This window comes from Amphiprion ocellaris, chromosome 19, assembly GCF_022539595.1.
Source record: "Amphiprion ocellaris isolate individual 3 ecotype Okinawa chromosome 19, ASM2253959v1, whole genome shotgun sequence".
NCBI lineage: Eukaryota > Metazoa > Chordata > Actinopteri > Pomacentridae > Amphiprion > Amphiprion ocellaris.
In genome coordinates this window covers 22681314-22706081 of record NC_072784.1, presented here as the reverse complement: position 1 = coordinate 22706081, position 24768 = coordinate 22681314, and the positions used below count along the sequence as shown (strand labels likewise).

The 24768-nt window shown below is 38.6% G+C and overlaps 1 protein-coding gene across 1 annotated transcript; it reads right to left on the bottom strand.

The window, feature by feature from the left end:
* Positions 1-13453: 13453 nt before the first annotated feature.
* Positions 13454-20862, bottom strand: LOC111564670 (transmembrane protein 235). Its single transcript, XM_023264390.3, has 4 exons — positions 20250-20862; positions 19086-19163; positions 18404-18541; positions 13454-15146 (listed from the first exon to the last, which is right to left on the bottom strand). Exons 1-4 carry the CDS (start codon positions 20422-20424, stop codon positions 14902-14904), a joined length of 636 nt encoding a protein of 211 aa, XP_023120158.1. The 5' UTR covers positions 20425-20862; the 3' UTR covers positions 13454-14901.
* Positions 20863-24768: the final 3906 nt, after the last annotated feature.

Sequence of the window (24768 nt, the reverse complement as noted above, 5' to 3'; positions counted from 1 at the left end):
AACAGATTTATTCATTTATTATTTCTCTTTATATTTACACATTTATTTCCTTATTTTTATAACAGATTTATATTTTATTGTGGCACCCCTGTGACTCCATACTTTTTAGTCTATTTCAGCTCATTGTATCAGTATTAATATCTGTGATTTAACCATTTAAGATGCATCAGGCAGCTGTTTTCTGCAAAAAAGCTACATTACAATTACAATTACAATTACAATGCAGCTATTATACAAATAGGTGCCCCATGCCAAACAGCAAAGAGACCAGTTTAACAATGAACACTGCATAGCGGGATGAACGTTGAGGAGAATTTAGTGCTAAAGAGACAGATATTTCCCTTAGGAGCTGGTGGAGAGCAAAATGAGAGTGACTATTGAGCCTAATTTGTTTGGTTGCCAGAAACACAAATCCAAATCAATGCTACTGTTGCTCTTTGTTGACTCCATGTGCGAATAGGCAGCTGCTACAGTCTCTTCACCACAGGCATATGCCTGTGATTGTGTGATTTCTACGATCATAAGAACCTGTTATCATTGTTGTATGTGTCTTTGTAATAAACAAAAGCACTATACATATGTAATCACAGGTAGCTGGTATGTCCAAATGGCTATAGCACCAGTTAATGCAGGGTTAAATTATTTGAAATTTAATATTTAATACTACTGCAAATGATGTATGTGGATTCAATTGTGGACTTTGCTGTCTATTATGAAGCAACAATGTTAGAGGATTTGTATTTGTGCACAAAAAATAAAAAATAAATCTTTGCAGCTAGATAATTTGGACCAAAAGCATCATTTCCTATTCAAATGTGCTTTTATTTGTTGGCTTCTGGCTGTCTATCACAGCCTTCCATGCAACAGTGGGGTTTAATTTGACTGCTGTTTATTCCAGGGATTTCAGTGTTTCCTCACAGACCCCTGAAAGCCCTCAGAAAGACGTCATTTCAGCTTTGTACATGTATATAGGCCCGAGCAGAAAATGCCATAAAGATTCAGGTTGGTGTCTTGAATCAAATTAGAGGCCATGTGTATCATGGTTTATTGGGTTACCATGTCTCTGTGGGGCATGACGCCATTACAGCTGCTGCAGCCACCCTGCATGATATTTCTGGGCAGTGAGGGACATGGAGCTTGTTTCTCACTGACAATTTACCTCATGGCCTTTTTGCATTATTTGCTGGCTTCATTTAACCATATTAACCGCACATGGACTGTGTTTGCTGGCAATTTGGTAGCTCTATGAAGGAAGCTGCACTGTGGAGATAAGAATACGTTTGGCTTGAACAGAAACAATTTGTATTTGTCAGCTGAAATAAACCCAGCAAGACGGGGAATGTGAAGGGAGAGGGTGACAAAGGTGGAAGAAAAACCGAGCCATTTGCGCCATGCTCTTGCTGTCCTCTCTGTTCTTTACTTCCTCTTGGCTCAAGGCTGACAATATTGAGCAGCTGTCGTCAAAGAGAACTGGGACTATTTTATTCACAGAGGGGATGTCTTCTTTCTCCCAACTTTTCCTTTGATCTGCCTCTCTGAAATCACACTTACCAATATCTGGATTCGCTTTTTATACATAGACACATTAATATATACGTCTTTACAGCCTTCTAAGCCCACCAGGGAGCCCTTCCAGTTCTCCTCCCACTCTCAGCTGAGAGAATTGATAAGATGTTCTAAAAATCAAATGTTACAGCTTTTAAATCCAAGTCACAAGTCTCCATCAGTCAATTTCAAGGCATTAAGATCTCTGAATGATTGTCATCATGTGATGTTGCATTTAGCATTAATCAACCATCTGGAAGCTTAAGCCTTTTCAGCCATTATTTTTGAAGGTTAAAAAAAATATAAAAAGTGTTAATGAGCAGCTCCTGAGTAACACTGACTGGGATATACTGTATTAATGAATTCATTAAAATTGCTGAAATGGAATAATGATCACTTTCAAGTCAATCTTGATTAACTTTGAGTGCCGCGAACCTCTATCACTAACTATTTCATTAGTAGTTGTTTTTGTGCTCTATTTGGTGGTATTAAGATACTGATTGGAAATTCCTCTCTAAAAATTCAGTATGCACTTACTAGTTTTGTATGACGATGCTCTACTTCACTTCAGGTGGCACAAAAATATAATTGCTTGTAGCTTGCTTAAAAGTGGCTACAGGCACAAGGCCAGGCACATTACTGGTTAACTCACACAAATGATGTATTTTGCGATGTCTTGACTTAGACTACAATCACTGAACAGACAATGGAATAATATAAGTTTGAAAATGGATTTGGGTTTTTTTTGTATAATTTAATTTCACTACAAAGTAGTAATGATATTAAACTGTTGCTTTAGCACCTTTCAAAACTACGGTAACAAAACAATAATATACATAGTACTAGAAACCAGCAACATAACAACAAGAGATCATCAAATATTAGTAAAGACAATAAAACAGTAAAAGGGCAATAACAAAACATTACATTATGAAATGTTTTTCTGTACTAGCAGGTTTTAAAAGCTTTTTGATCTGAGGCATTGCCTGAGATGAATGTAAAGTAGAGCTTGTTCCAAGGTGTTGGGACTAAAACAGTAAAATCATAGTCCCCCTTTGTTTTAAACCTGTGATGTGGGACTTTTAACAGTTATTGATTATCTGATCTGAGGTTTTGTGGTGCAGAAATGATTTAGAACAGAGCCAGACAATGTAAAGATTTAGGAGTAATCAAGAGAATCTTCAATTGAATTCTGCACAGGTTAGGGAGCCAGTGCAATTCAGCCAGGACTGCTGTAATGTGTTCCTTGTGTCGATTCTTTGTGAGTAATATTGTTGCTGACTTTTGAATCAACTGTAACTGGGTAATTACTGTATCGTCCAGGCAAGTGAAAAGTAAGTTTTAGTCATCCAAGTGGAAGAAAATGAGAGTGTCCATAAGCTATTCAACAGTGGTTTTAGGGAGCATTGATTTGATCTTGGCAACAATTTTTAATTTGTAGGTGGCAGAATTGAACCAAAGTCATAATGTGCTGATTAGAGAGATGGTTTGCTCAAAAACAACTCCCAGATTTCTGGCTGAGTGCTTCATGTTCATTGATAGTGATCCAAGGTGGAGGGGTGATATTGCTTGAAATGTGGTAGGGACCAACAGCTAAAACTTCAGCCTTATCTGTATGAAGTTATGGGAAATTAGAAGGCACTGAGTACTTAATTGCAGTAAGACAATATTGCAGAGACTCAACATTGCCATGACTTTCTGTGGTGTCCAGCTGGGAGTCATTGGCTTAACAGTGGTAGGACACAGGGGTAAAATAGTGAATAACATGGCTGAGGGTCAACAGAACAGAACAGAATAAATTGAGGCCAAGACTGAACCCTGTGGAGACCCAGTCTGACATGAGGCAGTTAAAGAAGTTGTCAGCATCAACTTTGAAAACTCGGAGCAGTTCCACCAAACCCAACCCACTTTCTGGGTCTATTGAGAAGAACTGTATGATATACTGTGTCAAATGCCACACTAAAGTAGAATGCAAACAGTGCGACTACCAGAGTCCGCATTCATTAGGATGTCATTTGTTACACTGTTTCTGTACTATGGTTCTTTCTAAATCCAAACTGGAATTGGTCAAAACACATAGTTTCCTTCCATTATTTCCAAAAAATGGTTGTCAACTACCTTTCCAACAATTTTTGGGACCAAAAGTAATTTGAATATAGAATGTTTCTTGAGAAGATGTTGAATACAGGCCTGTTTAAAATAGTCCAAGAGACTCATTCACAATGGTAAGAGGGCAGGACGACTATGACTCCAAAACCACTTTAAACAGCTTGAGAGGGAGTATATCAGATTTCCAAGCTGTGAGAGTAATGTGGGACACAGTGTTGGCCAGATCCGTGAGGGTAATGAGGGCAAACACATCTAAGAGTGGTGGATGGCGAGGGCTCGGGTAAGGGTGGAAATGAGTCAACAGGAGCAATTGATTCTTTGTTGTTTTCTATCTTCTCAACAATATACTCTAAAAACTTCTCACAGTCCTTTACAGCAGTGGTACAAACTGTAGCTGGGGGAGGGTGTATTAAACTCTTGATGCTATTGAGGTCAAGATTTGACTTACATTTTTAGAGGCAACAAGATTTGAAAAATAAGGAGTGGGAGACCTCACTTGTTACCAACGAAAGAAAGGGTGAAAGAAAACAACAACTACATCACATGCATCAGATGAAACCAAAGCTTTTGCTTGTTTTCATTTTTAGCCTCTCTATCCACTTTTTTTTTTTTTTTTTTTTTTTACTAATGTTGTAATATTTTCATGGACCAAGTGTTTTGGGTTGTAGGGACAACATCACCTAGCTTTCATAGGTGCTATTTGGCCCAGAGTTCTGAAACACATGATATTAAATTGATTAACCATGTCATTTATGTTGTTACACTGAGGAAAACAACCATGAGCCCTGAAGATAGCAGAAAAGTCTTCAGGGTTGCTAGATAGGTTGCTATTTGCTTTCATTTAAAATCATTTTTATGATTTGAAATAAAACGTCTCAAAGAGGGAGTACATGTCTGAATCCAGGGTAAAAACTAAGTCAACAGTGTGGCCTCATTCAGCTGTTTGAAATTACATATGTTGCTTTAGATTTAGAGATTCACATATAGTTAAACATTATGACCTAAAATGATCATTAAAATGTCCAACCAATAAAATGTGATCATAATAACAACGGAAAAAATATAGAAAAACTGGATGTGATACATGTAGTACCAGGTAATTGTATGTTGTATTACTATACAATGCCTATAAAAAGTATTCACCATGCTTGGGAGTTTTACCCTTTAATGGCTCTTCAGCATTTGATCCTGACCAATTTAATGGGGCTTTCTTGACAAGAATTGAAAATTTAAAAAAATTCTGCAAAGTAATGTCAATTGTCCATAAATACAGGAATGTAAAATAAGTGATAGCGTAAGTATTCAGCCCCTTCAAAGTGACTCAACAAATTCAAAACAAGTGCAACCAATTCACGCTAGAAGTCACACAATTCGTGAAATAGAGATCATCTGAATGGTTGTGTCTCAAGTGAATGTGTTGTAATATAAAGTAACCTGTATCTGGAAGGTCTAGTCAACAGTGAATCGGTATACGTGGCCAAAACTATACCATGAAGGCAAAAGAACACTCCAAGCAACTCTGATGCAAGAATTTTCAAAGTCACTCCATATCCCTTTGAATACAGTCAGATTCATCATGACTGAATGGAAGTAACCAGGCATATGTATAAATCTGGAGAGAGCAGGATATCCTAAAAACTCAGTGAATGTTCAAGAAAGAGAATAATGAGTGAGACCACCAAGACACTGAAACTCACTGTTCAAAAAACTAATTAAATCTCAACCACAGTTCACCAGAGGGCATGTGGCAGACTAAAGCCAACTGGAAGAAGATTCTTGTTAGAGAGTGTTCAGGTAAGGACCCCAGGACACAAACAGCAGGCAGATTGTGGCAAAAGGGATATTTTAATCAAACAAAACTACTAAACAAAAGACATAGACAGGATACAAAACAGAATGACGTGGCACAAGACAAGGGAAAAGAAAATGGAAATAACAGAAAAGGGATGTGGAAAGTACACATACACAGAAGGAGACATAAACAGGGAATACAAGAGACATTGAGAAGGAACACACACAAAGGAATCTAATAAAATAAAATTCAAAACCTAGACAATCCTTTTGTCTGATGAGACCCAAATTTAGCTTTTTGGTTGTGAGACTACACATTATGTTTAGAAGACACCAAACACTGCACAATATCACAAACACACCATCCACACCATGGGGCATGGTGGTGGCAACATCATATGAAGATGCTTCTCAGCAGCATGTCCTGGATTTGTAAAGGGTAAACTAAATACAGCAAAGTATAGGAAAATGCTGGAGGACAAGCTGGTGCAGTCTGCAAGAGGTCTGCAACTTGGACAAAGAGTGGTTTTCCAGTAAAAGCAATGAATCAAAACAAACAGTCAAAGCTACACAGACATGGCTGAATAACAAGGTAAATGCTCTGAAATGGCTGAGTCAGACCCCAGGCCTCAATCCAACTGAGAATTTGTGGCTGGACTCGAAAACGGTTCACTCACAATCCCCAAGTAACCTGACAGAGCTTTTGTAGTTTTGCAAAGAAGGATGTGGTAACAGTGCAGTGTCCAGGTGTACAAGGCTAACTGAGATCTATCTGCACAAGCTCAATGCTCAATTGCAGCCCAAGGTGCACCTACTAAATACTGTCTTGAAGGGGGTGAAAACTTATGAAATTGTTTATTTTTTGTATTATATTTTTAATGAATTAACATTTCTTTGTAGAAATCTGTTTTTGCTTTGACATGATCATTGACCATGAGTCCATGTTGAAAAAAAAAGAACATTTAAGGGGAAAATTCCAAGCAGGATGAATACTTTTTATAGGCACTGTAAGTGGCATGATAAAATCTTTTAAAATAAAATGTGGCTAATTGTAGCAAGAGGAAATAAGCATTAAACTGTTTTATTTAATCCACAGAGTGATTTCAGTCCAGCAACTAAATAATGAAACAGGGATCTGTGTGGCAAGACTACAATAATAAGGCCTGCCTGATTATGTATTTTTTACTGCTGCAGAATTTTACTGGGTAAAACTGCAAAAGTCTGTTTATTCTTGTCACACGATCCTGTACATGTGGCTCACATTAAGTTGAGTGGAAGTCTTGGATCTAAAGTCCCCCACTCAGTTTATCAATCGCAGTAATTCCGCCTCAACATCATCTTCAACTCTGTATTTGTATGCAATTGTGCGCCTGTGTGTCAATGTGTGACATAATTTACAGGTGAGAACTACCCCTCCCACACTATCACTTTCCTGAAGAGAGTATCCACTACCAGTCAAAATTTTGGACACACCCTCTCATTTAATGTTTTTTTTTTTATTTTCATGACTATTTACATTATAGATTCTCATTGAAGGCATCAAAACAATGAATGAACACATGGAATTATTTAGTAAACAAAAAAAGTAAAATAAGTCAAAACACTCTTGGCATTCTCTCGATGAACTTCATGAGGTAGTCACCTGAAATGGTTTTCCAACAGTTTGAAGGCGTTCGCAGGGATGCTGAGCACTTGTTGGCCCTTTTGCCTTCACTCTGTGGTCCATCTCATCCCAAAAAATCTTGATTGGGTTTAGGTCAGGTGACTGCAGAGGCCAGGTCATCTGACTCAGCACTCTATCACTCTCCTTCTTGTTAAATAGCCCTTACACAGCCTGGAGGTGTTTGGGGTCATTGTCCTGGTGAAAAATAAATGATGGTCCAAATAAACGCAAACCAGATGGGATGGCATGTTGCTGCAGGATGCTGTGGTAGTCGTGCTGGTTCAGTATGCCTACAATTTTGAATAAATCCCCAACAGTGTCACCAGCAAAGCACCACCACACCTCCTCCTCGATGCTTTGCAGTAGGAACCATGTGAGTAGAGATGATCCGTTCATCTTTTCTGCGTTGCACAAAGACACAGCAGGTGGAACCAAAGATCTCAAATTTGGACTCATCAGACCAAAACACAGATTTCCACTGGTCTAAAGTCCATTCCTTGTATTTCTAGGCCCAAAAAATCTCTTCTCCTTGTTACCTTTCCTTAGTAGTAGTTATTAGTCATTTGACCATGAAAGCCTGATTCACGCAGTCTCCTCTGAACCACTGATGTAGAGATGTGTTTATTACAACTCTGTGTGGCATGTATCTGGGCTCTAATCTGAAGTGCTGTTAACTTGTGATTTCTGAGGCTGGTGATTCGGATTAACTTATCCTCAGCAGCAGAGATGACTCTTCTTCTTTTCCTGGGGCGGTCCTCATGTGAGCCAGTTTCATTGTAACGCTTGATGGCTTTTGCGACTGCACTTGGGAATACATTCAAAGTTTTTGTAATTTTCCAGACTGACTCACTTTCAGTTCTTAAAGTAATGATAGACTGTCAGTTCTCTTTACTTAGCCGATTGGTTCTTGCCATAATATGGATTCTAACGGTTCTCAAATATGGCTGTCAACTGTGTACCAACTTGACTTCTGCACAACACAACTGATGGTCCCAACCCCATTAAGAAGGCAAGAAATTCCACAAATGAACCTTGACAAGGCACGCTTGTGAAAGGGAAAACCGTTTCAGTTGAGTACCTTAAGAAGCTCATTGACAGAAGGCCAAGGGTTTGCAAAGCTGTCATCAAAGCAAAGGGTGGCTACTTTGAAGAATCTACAATATAACACATATTTAAAGTTATTTCATTTCAGAATTGCTTGTTTGCTACATAATTCCATATATCTTGCCTCATAGTTTTGATGTCTTCAGTATCAGTGCACACTGTAGAAAACTGTAAAAATAAAGAAAAAACATTGAATGAGAAGGTGTGTCCAAATTTTATTGGAGGAAACAGATGAAAATGAGATCCATGGCATCATCAGTTTCTTAGATGATCCCATTACTATTGGTGCTCACTGAGCAAGGGATAGGTCTAATTAACTTTTCAAGTGGTTCCTCGAAAACACATCTTATTCACGTTCCTCCAGGGATTGAGTCCCTCCTCGCTTTATGAGACCACTCAATCCTGAGACATCAGCCACACACAACCCTCAATAGCGGCAATGGAATGAAGCAGTGGGATGTGGAGAAGGTGACCGGGCAGGTTACAGATTTAAGCAGCAACCACAACAGGAAAGAAAGATGAGGTGAATCAAAATGTGGAGATGAAAAGGTTGGTGAATTAATCTTTCAGACCTTTATGCCCTTGCTGCCCTGGAGGGAGATGGTGTAAAAATATGAGGAAATGTGCAGAATCTGTCTCAGTAAATAAGTTTATGCTAATTTTCAATAAGAATATGATAGCTATAAAATTGTGAGATATACTGGATTTCTAAAAGGGTATATTTAGAGATTTAAGATCTTTCTTCAGGGGTCAGTTATTGTCCTATTTCCTGTTCCCTATTCCACTGTGAGCATCTGCTGAGAGCTTTCATTTAAGAATTGCAGGCTATATATCTATGGATTGTGTTTGTTTAGAATTATAGATACTAAAGATAATTTTCCTTGTAATCTCATTGGACCCCTGAATGTCATCAATTGTAGCAGCTCAAAATCTGCTGCAGTGAAACAACAACACAAAAACAACTAAACCATATATACACAGCAGTATAATGAGCTGCCTTCCCACCACAAAAACAGTCCTTCACATGCAATCTCAGGTGTGATCCACTCTATTCAAGGTGTTGACAGGATGTGTAAAAGGCATTGCAAACTCCCTTCAGAACAACTTATTATAAAGTCAAATTCACAGATGAAAAAAAACAAATCTGAACATGTCACAAGAATTGCTCAGTTCATTTTATATCCTCCACCTAAACAAAACTGGACATTTTTCAATAGGATTTTCTGAATGCATTTTCACTCAAGGCCACTTCATCAGTATCACAACATGGCACCTCCACAAGAATGAAATCCTTGTCAGCAAAATGAGAATCTGTCTTACATTCAGTGAATAATATTGTTGTCCTTGAGGAAGTATTCCATTTTCTGAAGCATTAGAGTGAGTGGCTTGTTCATTATGATGATAGACTACAGAGGCTCAGCACACTTTTTTGACACAGTACAGAAAATCTGTCGATGGTTTATGCTCTACTGTGTATACCAGCATTTCTATGACAGGGTTTCTAAACCTTTTCTAAGTTTGTGTTTTATATATAGACTGTAGACATAGGAACACAGTAGGCTCCAATTACCTATATGAGCTGTCATACTAAGCGCAAGAACATGTAATGTATTATGTCAACCCACCTGAAGGTACCACATGTCTGCTGGAGAAATGGATATTAGCCTTTGGTAAGGTGAGCGCACTTAAAAATGCACCAAAATGTTTTCTGAGTAACCACATAGAGAATCCTAATTATGCTTAATGACACATATAAAAGTTCACCGATAATAAAGATACATGTCACCTTGGAATCTCAAGCCCATCTCATACAATGAGTATTTGTAAAAATGCTGATTGATAATATATTTGAGAATGTCAGAAAACAACTTCCCAAGAGTGATATTGATCAAGAAAAGCAATTCTGATTCAAATAAATTCTTAAAACTGAGAACCTAGAGGTTGTGTGAGTGAAAATTACTGCACCCTGTCGAGGACAAGGGCACAAACCAGAGTAATGGCTTAGCATCAACTTTGGTGTTCTTCTGCCAGAGCGGATTGAAATATTATGTTCCATAAAAATTTAATGGGATTTCAGCACAGCTGATATATAAAGAGGGCTGCAAGGCTGAGCCATTGTGGTTTGGTCCTTCTTTTACAGCTCTCTCCTCTCTATACCATCGGAGACAGGAATACTGGGCCGGTAGCTGCCATACAAACAGCTGAGTGGACACAATGTTTCACGTTTTGGATTTTGATTAAGGTGCTGATGCACATTAAATCATGTTGCAAATCACATTTAGACACACCTTTTAATGCTTTCGAGTCTATCTCTGCCATGAGCACCCTTAGTAAAGACTTTTGCTCTTCTTTTCCCATTACAGTGCAAGAACATGTATTTTAAAAGTGTGTTTAGTGCAGGGCCACATCTTAGGGTTGATTCCACTTACGACTCTATTAGCCAAAATTGCCTCTCACATTTTCGCTGTCACTTTTATTGCTCTTTTGTAATTTTTTTTTAATCTTTTCTCTCTGCTCTCTGAACATACTGCACAAGTCCTTGTACAGATTCTTGAAAATCACACATAAACTACTGCAGATCCTTACCGGCAACAGCACGTCACCATGCTGTTCAGATTGCTTCACTGGCTTCCAATTCAAAACTCTGACACTTGCATTCAAAACTGCTCCTTCCTACATGAACTCTATCATCCAGGTCTACACAACACAACAACAAAAGGTGCCTGATACAACCACCACAACAGAGCTGGTCGATAGCTAGCTTCTTTTCCTCTGTGGTTCCCCGTTGTTGGAAGGAGTTACCAAACTCTGTTCAATCTGCAGAGTCTCTCTCAGTGTTTAAGAAAAGACTAAAAACCCAGCTCTTCAGTGAACACCTTTGCATTTGACAGACTGCAAAAAAAAAAAAAAATTCCTATTACGCATTGCTTGTAGGCACAACAGTCCTGTTCTTACATTTGTTCGTTTTAGAGCTCTTATCCAGGTTTTTTTCTCCTGACTAGAGTCTTGCTTGTGTTGTATCTACTCTCAGATGTATGTCGCTTTGGATAAAAACGTCTGCTGAATGAAATTGTAGAATTGTTGAATTGTAGGGTCAATATATAATTGAGGGACTTTTATTGTGCAACACATTTTTGTGGAACAACAAAAGACCTAAACTGAACTTACGCAAACTTCAGAGACCTACGAATTGTGGTGGACTTGGAGTTCCGAACCTTATGCTTTATGATCAGGCATTCAGTCTAAGACATATGGTTCGTTGGCTCTTGCCCCGGGAGAGAGCTCCTCCTTGGATGGCCATTGAAAGTGTCCTTTGCAGTCCCCTGCCTCCAGAGTATTTAATCACAGCTAAATTACCTTCAGGAACTAACACACACCCGGTTGTTTCCCATCTGCAATGGGTCTGGAGGAGAGTTGCTCTAACTCATAAAGTTAGCCCCTATCTTCACTCTCAGGCAGGACTATGGCTGAACCCTAGGCTCTGCATTGGTAAAGCACCCTTTCTGTGGGAGTTGTGGTATCAAAAAGGGATACGGGTCTTAGATGACCTCTATAATGAAGGCATATTGCACTCATTTGATAATCTAAAACAGCAGTTCGACATCCCACAGAATCAGTTCTGGAGATACCTACAACTGAGGCATCTGCTGATGCAGACGTTTGGATCTACTTCCACGCCACCTCCCAAGGTGGATATCTGGCATCGAATAATAACTATTTCCAAAAAGGGCCACACAGCCTCTGCTTACTACTCCATGTTACTGCTTATTAGTGTTAATAAGAAAATGTTGCCTCTCAGACGGATATGGGAGACAGACTTCAATGTCAGTTTCACTGAGGAGGCTTGGAACGCAATTCTTAGCAACTCCAAGATAATGTCGACAGAACTCAAAACAAGACTTATTCATTTCAAAATATTGAATAGAGTTTACTGGACTCCGTCCAGGTTGCACAGAGCAGGGCTGAGGGATAATGCAGGCTGTTGGAGGTGCAATGAAACCGATGGGTCTCTGTTGCACATGCTGTGGAGGTGTCCACAGGTTAAGGCATTCTGGCTAACAGTTCATGACCATATCAGTGAAATTATGGGTCATAATATCCCTCTCACCCCAGACTTGTTCATACTAGAAGATCCAGGAACATTGAAGAATTTAACGTCTTCACATGATGAATGGATTCAGACTGCACTTATTTTGGGTAGGAAACTTATTGTTATGAACTGGAAGTCCCCTTCTGCTCCGACAGCCACTATGTGGTTTATCCAATTAGGAAAACTTGCTGCTCTGGAGAATCTATCATACAGGTTACTCAATAAGGTGGATCTTTATATGTGTAAGTGGGAAAGATACCTTGCGTATATGGACAGAGGACAACAGTGTCTTGTCATAAGGTTAAGATGAAGTCGATGGTTTGCTGACTGCAATATAGTAAAGTGGCTAAATGTCAATCTTCTCCTGAAGAAAAGACTGGCAAGACTCCAAGGCTTTCTGAGTTATTTAATATAAAGTAGTGTGTTAGTCAAGTATGGATTTATGGCATGTCAACAGGTTTACTACAATATCTTTATAAATGACTTTCAATTTTACTCAATTGTTTATATAATACTTTAGAAGAATCTTTCTGTGAAAAGGCAATGTGGTGTTTGGTTATAGGCGGCCATGTTGATTTTAGGCCTGAAAACAGCAAAAATGTCAACTATGATACCTGTCAGCTATGTTACAAAAAGTTCCGCAATTATATATTGACCCTGTACAGGCATATGAAAAGAACCAGTGAACAAATCTTGGTGTCAAGTATATTCATGGAGGTTTATGGAGCACCCTGTGGAGTGCTCTTTGTAAGTGATTAAGTTTTCTGTACATTATGTATTGTATTTCAAGGGTTATTCTTTCTTATTTCAAATTTCAAAATTCAAAATAAAATGTGCAAATGGATTGTTGCCTTGCTATCACGAAGTAGGAAAATACCAATTGAATACTTTGGCGTTTTTCTGCATTTTGCTGATTTCCAGATTTCCAGTTAGTCAATGCAGAATTTGTTGCCTTTGAATTGTATTGCAAATAGAATGTAAAACAAGTACATCGTGCATGAGTGAGCATATAATCTCAATGCATTTGATGATTTGATTACAGCTATCCTGGTCTTCTTTTACTGTTGTCTGTTTCAAGTATGCATCTACTCTACAGCTGGACTGATGTTTCACTGCTTTTCTGCCACTGCTAACAATAAAAACAGAAACTGTTCAAGTATAAAAACACAAGGAAAGTTTGTTATGTTTATACAACATCTACACAACAAATCTTACTGCAAAATGCTGTATTGTCACAGTGCTCTATTTACTTGCAGCATGCAGAGAGAACAAGTTGCATTTCCAGAACAGAGTATAACAGTAAAGCAGGCAGTAACACATGCACCCATTCTATACTGCTGAAAACAAATAGCAGCATCCCCATGAGTGCACTTATCTTCAGCCCTATTTTCATGATTAATTCATTTATTGTTAGGTTGGGTTAAGACGTCTGTAAGCAAGAGGCACAAGCTAACATTTTAGATGTTGTTCTAGAAATCAAATAGTCAGCAGCTAACAATGTCTCAGCTTCGACAGATTAAATGCTTTTCTAAAGCAGTGAAATGCAAATTTCCTGGCACACAGAGCAGCATATGCAGCAGCTGTTCTATTACAATATATTAGAAACTGTACCATGTCTTACTGTGTGCTATAAAGTCTAGTCTCCTTCATTGCCTGGTAGGTTCCTCCTGCAAAATCAGCATCAGCACTATTTCACTTGAATGAAATACTCTATGTCACTGATGCAAACCATAATTGAATACAGTATAACAAATGGGTGCACACGAGATATTGGAGTGTATTTAATGAAAAAGCCTAATAGAGCATGCAACCAAAAGGAAATAAACCCATACAACTTACACTTACTGCTCGTTTTGCCTACATTTATTTTGCAAAGCAGAGAGACAGATTAAGCTGTTCTCTATAAAACACAAACAACTGCTCACACATACAAATGCAGAGCTAAATCTTTTTTTTTTTTTAAAAATCCAAAATTATTCATGCAGTACAATAATTAAATGGGTCTATTGGCTGAATGATGGCATCAAAGCTGAAACATAATGTATTATTACATACAGGATTCATTCAAAGCCTAAACAGCTACTTTTAATCTAGCGGTAATTACTCCATGAGTAAGAGCATTTTATGCCTTTATTTGATAGTGGGAGAGAAGATGCACAGGAAATGTGGGAAAAGAGAGTAGAGGATGCATGAAGCAAGGTCTGGGAATCACACTAGGGTCCCGACTCTCAGGGAATTTGCACCCACATGGTTTGGCTATCAAGTCAAGCCCAAGCATATTTTTTTTTTCTGTTTGTATGGCTTGCATCATTTTTCACCAGGACAATAGACAGAAAATGATAGCAAGAGAGTGACAGGCAGAAGTGAAAATTTAAAAAAAAAAAAAAAAAAAAGATGTTCACCAGCATAATTTATTTAGTTTCTCTGTGTCTGTTGTTGTACTTATGTAAACCCAGTTTGCAGTTTGTTGTTCTGACTCTTGATTAGCTTGACCTCTTCTCATCTGTTTTCCCCCAGCACCATAAATAAATGATAACTGCATTTCAAAAACAACAAAATGTGACCTTTCAGTTTTACTCGGGCACTAGAATATGTCAGTTTATAACATGGCGATGGCTACACCGGAGTCGTAATGCCCCTTCATTTGAATGATTCTGGCAGCCAGCATGAGTAGCAGGCCAGTTGCCACCTCCAAGCTATAGGAGAGCCAGGCTGTGGCTAAGGACCAGCCGAACGACACATCCACATAGACGAGATTCTCTGGGGACACGATTCGCTGGAACTCCTCCATGGCCTGATTTGAGTATTTGATGTAGATGCTGACTCCAGACAGGGTGAAAAGACCTGTTGATGCACAGACAAACATGTTGGGTTGTTAACACACATCCCTTGTTTGTACCTGTAACATGGATCCATCTGGAATTGGAATGAATTCTCCAGAGTTTGAGCTGAGTAGTCACACACTGTAATCACCATGATGTATCACACTTCGCTAGCTTTTATAATTAGGTAATTACAACAGTAATCCATTATTTAGCAAACAATCCCTTTCCAACACAATTGTCCCCACATAACCCTATAGATTGTATTATGAAATATAGGTTTCAACTTGTGAATGTGTAACTCTACAGACAGTACCTGTGGTCTAAGTATGACGTTTCCAGTATGCTTTGTTTTTGATTTCTTTTTGTGTTCCCAAACAGAGGAAATGTCTCGCATGACAATTACCACAGAGGTGGGCCAGCAAGAATAACATCATTAAATGTCAGCCTCAAAAGTCCTTAAATATTGAACTATAAAATGAACAATTCAGACTGACCTTTCCTGTGGCACAGTGGAAAGCAGAACCACTATACACTTCAAAACCTGCACCTGCAATTAACTTCCGATAATTACAGATTATAAAAAAACACAACTGTGGCCTTTTTTCTCAATGCTTATCAAGCAGCGTGGCTAATGTAGGCACATCAGAAAGATGTGTGGAATTAGGGCAGGTAACTGTAGTCTGCTGCAAAGAAAAGTGCAAACAAAAATAGCTTGTCTTGGTGCTGATGGTGTGACAATGGCAAGATTTCCCCTTAGGCTCTCATCTCAATCCATTTCTTATGATAAATTTCCAATGTACGGTATGCCTTGTAGAGTTCTACTGGAATTAATGTGAGGTCTACACTGTTACTGCATCAACACCACAGTAAGGTTTTCCTAAACACTTGTTTAGCCCATGCTAAATTAATTAAAAACTATTAAAGAAACTGAAGATACATTTTCAGAAGAACCAGGGTTAGATTTATCAGCATTGTGATAGGTGATGTGAGTGTTTTGGGTATCATTACAAAGACCTACTGACACCCAGATTACTATGGTTTCTCATGCCAAAAACTACAAACTGGGTTCCAATGTATTTAATAAGAAGGAAAGAAAGCAGAACAAAACACAGAAACCATTCACCCCTTTTCTGTTTACATTATAAGACGGATGGTTTGGAAAATGGCAGAGCTTGCCACTCGCAGGTCTTTTGATGTAAGAATGCGGACAGGGCATTCAGCACAAGGCATGAAATTAGCTGTCTCTGTGTGACATGAGAGGCTGGGCATGTCAGCACAGATGGCGCAGTACATAATAGGACCTTCTACTCCTTTGACAGAATCATGCGTTTACCCTCAGTCCTACCCAAATGAAGATTTGTACTCATTCCTTTCGAGTTCAGACCTAAGCATGCCCTGGAACCAACAGATCAAATCTCCTTTTGGTGTCTACCATACCCAACTTCTGCTCAACGGGGACTCTGAAAGGCTTTTAAAATATATTATTTAACCTTCTGCTCTTGTGGACATTCACTTTATATTACTGGACAATGAAAGGTAAATGTGAATTGTTTCAAGTGCATCACTGCTTGTTTATGATTGGACTCTTTCTGAACATTGTGTGCAATAGAATTTATATAATAGGCTGTCCATTTGATCACACTTAGGTTCGATAAAAAGGAAGCTAAATATTATTTTATGGCAACAGAGAATGACACGAGAATGAGCTGGCTGATGATTCCAAAGGGAAGTCCGACTGGATGTCTAAATTAACAACAAGCTATTCTGTAATTTTCTGCAATCAGCCAGTGATCAATACTGTTAATTATGCCAATATCCATGCTGAGAATGTTTGTTGGTATGGTGTCTAAAACCACGTTCACGCTCATCACGAACCAGCTTGCAATTATGGTTTATTTTATGCAAATCTGACTGGGAAGCACAGAGAGAGAAAAAAATGCCTGCAGTAAATCACTGCAACAAACAATTTTTATTCACATCTTTCTAAAGCATGGTAGTGTTTGGAAAGGGGTGTCAAAAATGTGATTTAGCATGTGGGATTTCATGTGAGAATAGCCTTACCACATCTCATAGCACTACTATAATTGCATCTGAGTGGCTTGAGTCAATGAAGTTGTAGACACATATTCACAAAATCTGTCAGATATACACAAAACCAGACAGGCTGAATAAAGAGACAGACTTGTTACAAGACTCACAGCAGTTTCTCGAGCATGAGAGATACTGAATTTTTCTAGGGCCCATACCAATTTTAATTGAGTAAAAATACTGATATTGATCTGTCAGTCAATATTCTTTATATACAGTTGTCAGCAAAAGTAAACATACACTTGTAAAGACCATGTATATCATGGCAGTCTTGAGCTTCCACTGACTCCTATAACCCCTAATTTTCTATGATGGAATCATTGAAACACATGTAGGAGGAGATTTCTGTGGTCAGATGAGTTGCAAAAGATGCAACTTTCTAGCAATGTATTCATGAATTAGGTGGTATATGGGAAAGACTTTTTCCACATATTGGAACCAATATTGTCCAAAAACATCACAGACAGCAAAAAAGTTACTGTTACTTGATTCTGCACCACTACCTGCTCAGCTAAGATGTGTATTTTGCTACATCTGCTACAGACAGCGATGGGGGAAATTTGTAAACACTGGAGTCAGAGCCACTCCACTGGACAATGTATGTAGTGACACAATTTAGAAATGTACCTGTAATGTGGAATATCAGCCATTCCCACCAATATATCACTCTGGGTCTATCTTTTTCTTTAAACAATTATTTTCACCATTAAAATCCACATCTCCACACCTCTCCAATAACAGTTTGAGCAAAAGGATCATTACCTAACTTAACTCAATGAAGCTGAATGAGATTTTTAATGTGCACATAGAGATATGTACTATATAGTTGCAGATTACACCTATAACGGCCTTCTCCAATCAATTGCAAAATATAATATTTACACAACTATATTCAGTGTTATCTCATTGGCCATTAGCCTGCCCAAGCATACTGTTTATGTCTAGAAAGGATGAAATCAGATAATAACAGTGCCGTTAGTTATAAGTGAATCATATGGGGTTCACTTCCTAGGTGTAGTTAACACACATATATCTGTGATGTGTCGCCCACACACTTTTTCTCGTGCTGTACGTCTTAGATGCTGACATAATCGCACAAAGGATTTGCTTCAGTCTCATTCCACATGCCAAGGACACATCACCGCTAAAGGCTCAGAAAAAAACAATAACGATTCTATGTGGACTTACTGCAGAAGAGGAAGTAGCATGCCGATCCAGTCAGCAGCTTGGGACTGCAGGCCAGCGAACTGACAAGTCCAAAGATCCAGCCTAGCACCAGCAGGACCAGGCTCAGTGGCAACAAGATCACCACCACTTTATGCAAGCCTGAAAGCACACATGCACACATAAGACAATACATCAGTGTCTGTGCATAAATATTTTAAAGAACTGTGATTTTGTTAGGCGGTTCTAACCATGAGTGAGCCGTATTTTACACTACTGCTGAGTGCAATTGCTTGCAAAAGCAGCTGAGATTTTCAGATTGATGTCTCCCATCTGGGGAGCCATTGGTTTTCATTCTTATTGTCAGCAGAGTATAAAATCAAATTCCACAGACCTGCTTGAGATAGTTTCTGTCACACTGGACAATTTGCTTTTGTATTTTGTATTTGTGCAAGTTGCGAACAGGGGCAGGCCTTGAAAGACACTCTGCTTCAACCTAGGATTTAACAACAACAAATATACACTATCTTTTCCAAAATGCCTATCTTGGCTCATTGTCTGTCTTCTAGATGGGATCGTTTGAAAGCATTGCTGGTAAATGCAACGCTTTTAGGCAACAAGATAGACATTTGAGTCAGTATTACCAAGAATCTTCTACTGTGTGTTCTTACAGCCTTTTCCTCAGTTGATAAAGAAATCCACTTACCAAGAAGATGCCTCTCGGCCTCTGAAAGGCTGGACATATTTGCTGTGAAAGAGGGGATCACTGAACTGCTGTTTGCTCCTGGAAATGTCAGAATAAAAGGTTACACATGACAGGACCTGCAATGGTGCAGGGGACTTGGCAAAAATTGCTCCTTGATACCAAAAAATACAGATTTGAGTCAATCAGTGGCAAAGAATAGGATCAGTGCTTAAAAACACCACATATTCCTCAATGACACCAATGAAACGAAACCTTCATATGCCCCAAATGTCATTAGTTCTGCATGTTTTGCAACGAAAATATTCCACAGTTGCTAGGTGGCCACAGGTGAGCACAGCATGTTGTCTCATTACATGGCATTTATTGAGTGAACCGTAGGTGCCACCGAATCAAATTGGACATGTCTGGACCTCAAACTGTGCAGCCCACAAGCAGATTATATTACAGTTGTATGTAAATCACCTCCATAGCTTCCTGCCCGTTTGCCTGCAGCTGCCTGCAGGGACTGATACAGATCAGGGGCTAAAGGTTGCCACAATCACAAATTAACCAACAACAACAACGGAAAAATACATTTACCAAATGGTTTATTGTATTCACTGCATAAACAGTGTTTTTTTAAATTTATTTTTTTTTTATTGAATTGGAGTCTGGTGAAGGAATTTAACCAAGTAATTCAGGATACTGCCAACCTCAAGCTAAAAGCACTGACATGTCCTCTGTGCATCAGTGTAACATACTGAAATCCACGCAAGCAGCTTTTGCACCTGTTCTAACAGTGCTGCATTACCGTGTTAATACATGGTAATGCAGCAGCACCAGAGACATCATCCATGAACAAATATAAGTATCGCTAGATCTCAGCAAAATCATGTCATCCACAGTCTGTCGATTCCATCTTCCCTCCTAAATTTAGAATCCATCAATACTTGTATTTCACAAGTTAGAACACGCCTGAATGACAAAGAAGTCACTTCAAAAATAAGAAGACCCCATCATTGAATCATTAGGGCATTTTACGCAGTGTTGGTGACACAAAGGCTTCTCAAAATTACCTTTGAGAGAAGCACAGCAAAAGTTACTGCTTATTACGCCGCTCTTACGCATTACTAAGCGCTCATGTATACATTCCATAATATCCAGACTGAAGTTAAACTGACTTACCTTCATTAATTGTCCACAGTCCAGAGTGTGAACTCAAGTCCTCTGTACCTGTGTAGTTAGGTTTATTCACATCAATTATATACCAGTAATCAGTCCCAATTGCCACAGCGAGGAGACCAAAACTCAGCAAACCAGTGAGCCCAGCAGTTAGAACCACCGGTCCGTACTTCATCATACAGTCCACACGCACAGTGCAGGTGCACTAATACTCCATGATTTTTTTCTTGTTCTACACTGAAATCTACAACGAAGCTCTATGCCTTACGATGCGTAACGGCTCTCCAGTTTTATCCTTCTCTAGAAATTGGAGGTTCTCCATCCTAGAATGTAGTTCTGAAAGGAAAACAAGGAAAAAAGAATTAAGGCCAGCTCAGGAAAATGACACAAAAATAGAAACTACACAATAAAGGAGATACGCGTCTTTGTCTGTGCCATCTTATAGTGACAGGTAGCGGCTGAGCGTCTGTCGGTTTCTTGCTGCGCTCCTCCATTGACCCATATTGTCAAGTTACGGGAATACAACGATACAGCTCCTGCGCAGAATTTCAAAATAAAACCCAGCATGCCGTGGAGGCACTTTTAAGTATTTTTATTTTTGCTTCAAAATAACACATCCTACTGATATGAATTTTTGACTGTAACTCAACTGTACCCTACTCTTACCTGCAGCAGTTACTGCTTTGGACCTTGATATAGATAGCTGTACTGTAAATTTAAAAGCTGGCGATAAGGGGGGGGAGTAGACTTAATAAAAATCACAAGTAACGTCTGAAAACTTGCTGACCTGACTACACTCAAAACTAAATCTAATATTTATTTGTTTATTTATTTATTCATTCATTCATCTATTTTCAAATCTCGGCTGACATGACTATCAGGTTACATCAAATTCTGAGCCGGTAATAATCAGGCAACTTCACACGACATACCAGGAGGGTTCTGCAGGTGGGGCAGGTTAATAGGTGGCGGCGGAAATTCAGCACAGCTGGGTTCAAATTGAAAACAGCATGTCTGTAAGTAGCCTTTACATAGTCGTGAATGGTAGTAAAGTATGTGAGATACTGAATGGAGAAAACAATTTGGAGAGATGCCGCCTGTTGTTGTCATCTTTACCTTCAATCTGGCAGGTAGGCTATATTTTTACCATGAGATTAAGCTTGTTTTAGTCACAGATTCTCAGAAGATTTTAAGTCAAATTGCAGACAAATCTCAGACACTTTGTGAATACAATTAATCAAAATTATAACAAGCAGAAATATTCAGCTTTTCCAAATCTGCCTGGCCTTTAGATGGCTCTATCAGCCCGGCACCTTGGGACATAGCATTTCCTCCCATTTCTCCTTGTAAATCTGTCCATGCTCTGTCATTTGGGAAAGGGATGGTGAGTAAAAAGCAATTTTCTAGTCCTGCTACAAATTCTCAGTTGGACTGAGATCTGGGCTCTGACTTGGGCACTACAGGATATTTTGAAGCCTTTCTCGTGTATCTTTATGGCTTTGGGTGTTGCTGTCTCACTGGACAATAAATCTCCCACTTACTTCTCTAGACTGCAGTGACTTCTCCTTATTCTCTGTTTTCACCAGAAAATCTAGCTATTGATTTTAGAGTGAAGACTGGCTACAAGGTAAAAAAGAGAAAAAAAAGAGGGAGAGCGATTTTAGCATCTATGTTGGTAATCAATCAAGTTTAGAGTAATTTCACAGTCTCACAGTCTAAGGTGCAATGGTTTTTCATGCTAATTAGGACTGAAGCAAGTAAACCTATTTTAAAATCCCACTGCCCTCTGATCAGTGACACTCAAAACAAATTAGGTTAAGTAAGTAAAAAGTGTATTTAACACAGAGTTATTTGAAGCTGTTAGTCGATCACAAGCTGGACACAATCGAACTCTCTCTCATGTTGCTATTGTTGACTGTAAAAAGGTAGGCAGGGGTACAATGACATGTTTTATACTTGATTGTGGCCATCGTCATCAAATGGAAATTTTGTACATTTTTATAGAGAAAGGAAGGAGAAGAAAATGTGGATTTGTCAAATGTGAATTGGTAAAGCAAGTTGTTGTTCATGTCTGCAATTTTGCAAGGCACCAGTAATTGTGCAGCGTATTTGTGATTAGAATTGCTTTTTAGTTTTGTCTCCAAATGCAGTCAGTGTGGCATGCAGAGGAGCTGAACCATACATCCCAATAAATAAAACATGAATTGAAATAGAATTCATTTCTTCTCTGTGTTTAACATAGACCATTACATGGTACACACACATATATATATATATATATATATATATATATATATATATATATATATATATATATATATACACATACATACATACATACATACATACATACATACATACATATAACAACTTTCACACACATCTATATATATATATATATAGAGAGAGAGAGAGAGAGAGAGAGAGAGAGAGAGAGAGAGAGAGAGAGAGAGAGAGAGAGAGAGAGAGAGAGAGAGAGAGAGAGAGAGAGAGAGAGAGAGAGAGAGAGAGAGAGAGAGAGAGAGAGAGAGAGAGAGAGAGAGAGAGAGAGAGAGAGAGAGAGAGAGAGAGAGAGAGACTATGCCTTACGCTGTATTTCAACACCCACCACACACACACAAAATGCTTCATTTTCATTAATACCATGTTTTTAATAGAAACAGAACTTCAGGGTCAGTATTATTAAAGCAAAAGGAATTGGTGTTTCACAAATGCAGGCAGTGATGTATTATTTTTGTTTGTTTTTTAAAAACATGTTTTATTGATTTTTTTTTTTCCTCCTTGGAAGTACAGTGGTCATTATTTGTACCATCTCTGTTCAGAATTCCAATGTTTTTATTGGGAGGAGAACATTGGCTTTAATTTCACCCTAATTTAATGGCAGAAGTGAATTCTGATCAAGCCCATCAGATTCTTAGCATCTGTTCAAAACAGGCAAAACTGCAGACGCCATCTGAGCAGGGCTGTACAACACACTGTGCCGTCCCTTGAAGATACTGTGGGAAGAATTCAGTCAAACATCTTTACAAATGTGCTCCAACCAAATAAATGGAACATTTCAGTCTTGCCAGCAGGCTTTGTATCCTTACTGCATCCATTTAAACCAGAGGTCATTTGCAAATTCTTTTATTAGAATACCACAAATGCTGTCGGGTGGAAAGCAACAACAAAATGTCACGATGTGTCAGAATTGATGAGGCTCGGGTAATTATGTCATCATCTGAAGCTGTCTTGAGTATTTTCATCAGAGTATTACTTGACACTGTCATGCAGGTCTGGATCTTTCTTTGCAGACTATTCAGAAATTTGCCCGAGACTTGCATTGTATTAAAGACTATTGTTAATGTATTTTAAATATGAAAAAGTCTCTGATAATACATGAATTTCTTGATGCTTTGTGTAGCTAAGTAGTACAACACTGCTGACCAATTATTATTGTCAGCAAGATGAATGAGAAAACAGTTTTCTCTGTCTTTTAATATTGAAACACACATAAAAAAAAACTAAACAGTACGTAATTTTACAGCATTTGCTCTTTGGCTATTTTGAACTTTTTGACATCCTGCAGTTTAAAAATTTTGCACCATCCTTCTACAGTATATTACCATATGCAAATGCACACTACAGAGGAACTAGTGGATGTGCTATTTGAAAGTCATCTTGCTGTATTTATTCTTTACTTCTTTTTTCATGCTAGCTACAGAAGACACTTCCCCCTCTAGCTAATCTGAGATTGATGCAGCAATGAATCAGAATATGGCAGATTCCTAATTACATGATTGTGTGCAGGTATGATGCACACGGTGACTAATCCTTCTTCACATACTCATTAGGTGAATGTTATTGAAGTAGACTCAGCCACTACTATATCCTGAACTGTGGAAGACAGTGTGACACACTAGCAGAGAAACAGAAGGTAGGAAACAGAACCACCTCTTTCTCCTGTCCAGTTTCTTCCCTGTACACAGAAAACCAACATGCCCTCCTCTCTTTTTTTGTGCCTCAGATTGTCTGTTTGCACCTGCTGTTGGCAGAAAGGACTCTGTTGGTGTTTACCAGTTGCAATTTCCAGGTTGTTGTTGCTCATGTTTTTCTCAGTTTCTGGTTGTTCATTTTAACCCTATAATCAACTCATTTTTGTCTGTCCAGGACTAATTAGCATTACTTTGTAGTTTTTGTAATGCTGTCCAGTGGTTGATACTTTAAAATTTCTTTGCGTTCAGTCTGGTTTGTGTGGGGTCTGTGTTGAAGCAATTCATTGTTTTGCTGGGTTTTATGGTCCATATAGCTGAGAAGACTTCTTTCTGTCTTTTCCTCATTGTAGCTTTGTAATGGTTGGAGTTAGGCTCATTGACTTTAAGGTGTTTATAGAATTTTATTGGTCTTTTTTGGATCCTAATTAAAAGTTGGAACCTGCTTCTTTCAGTGCCTTGTGTGTTGTGTTTGCATTGTGGGCAATGACGCCACCAGTTTTGACAAGGAATTTCTGTTTGTTGCAAGTTGTGAGTAGTCGTTAAATTCT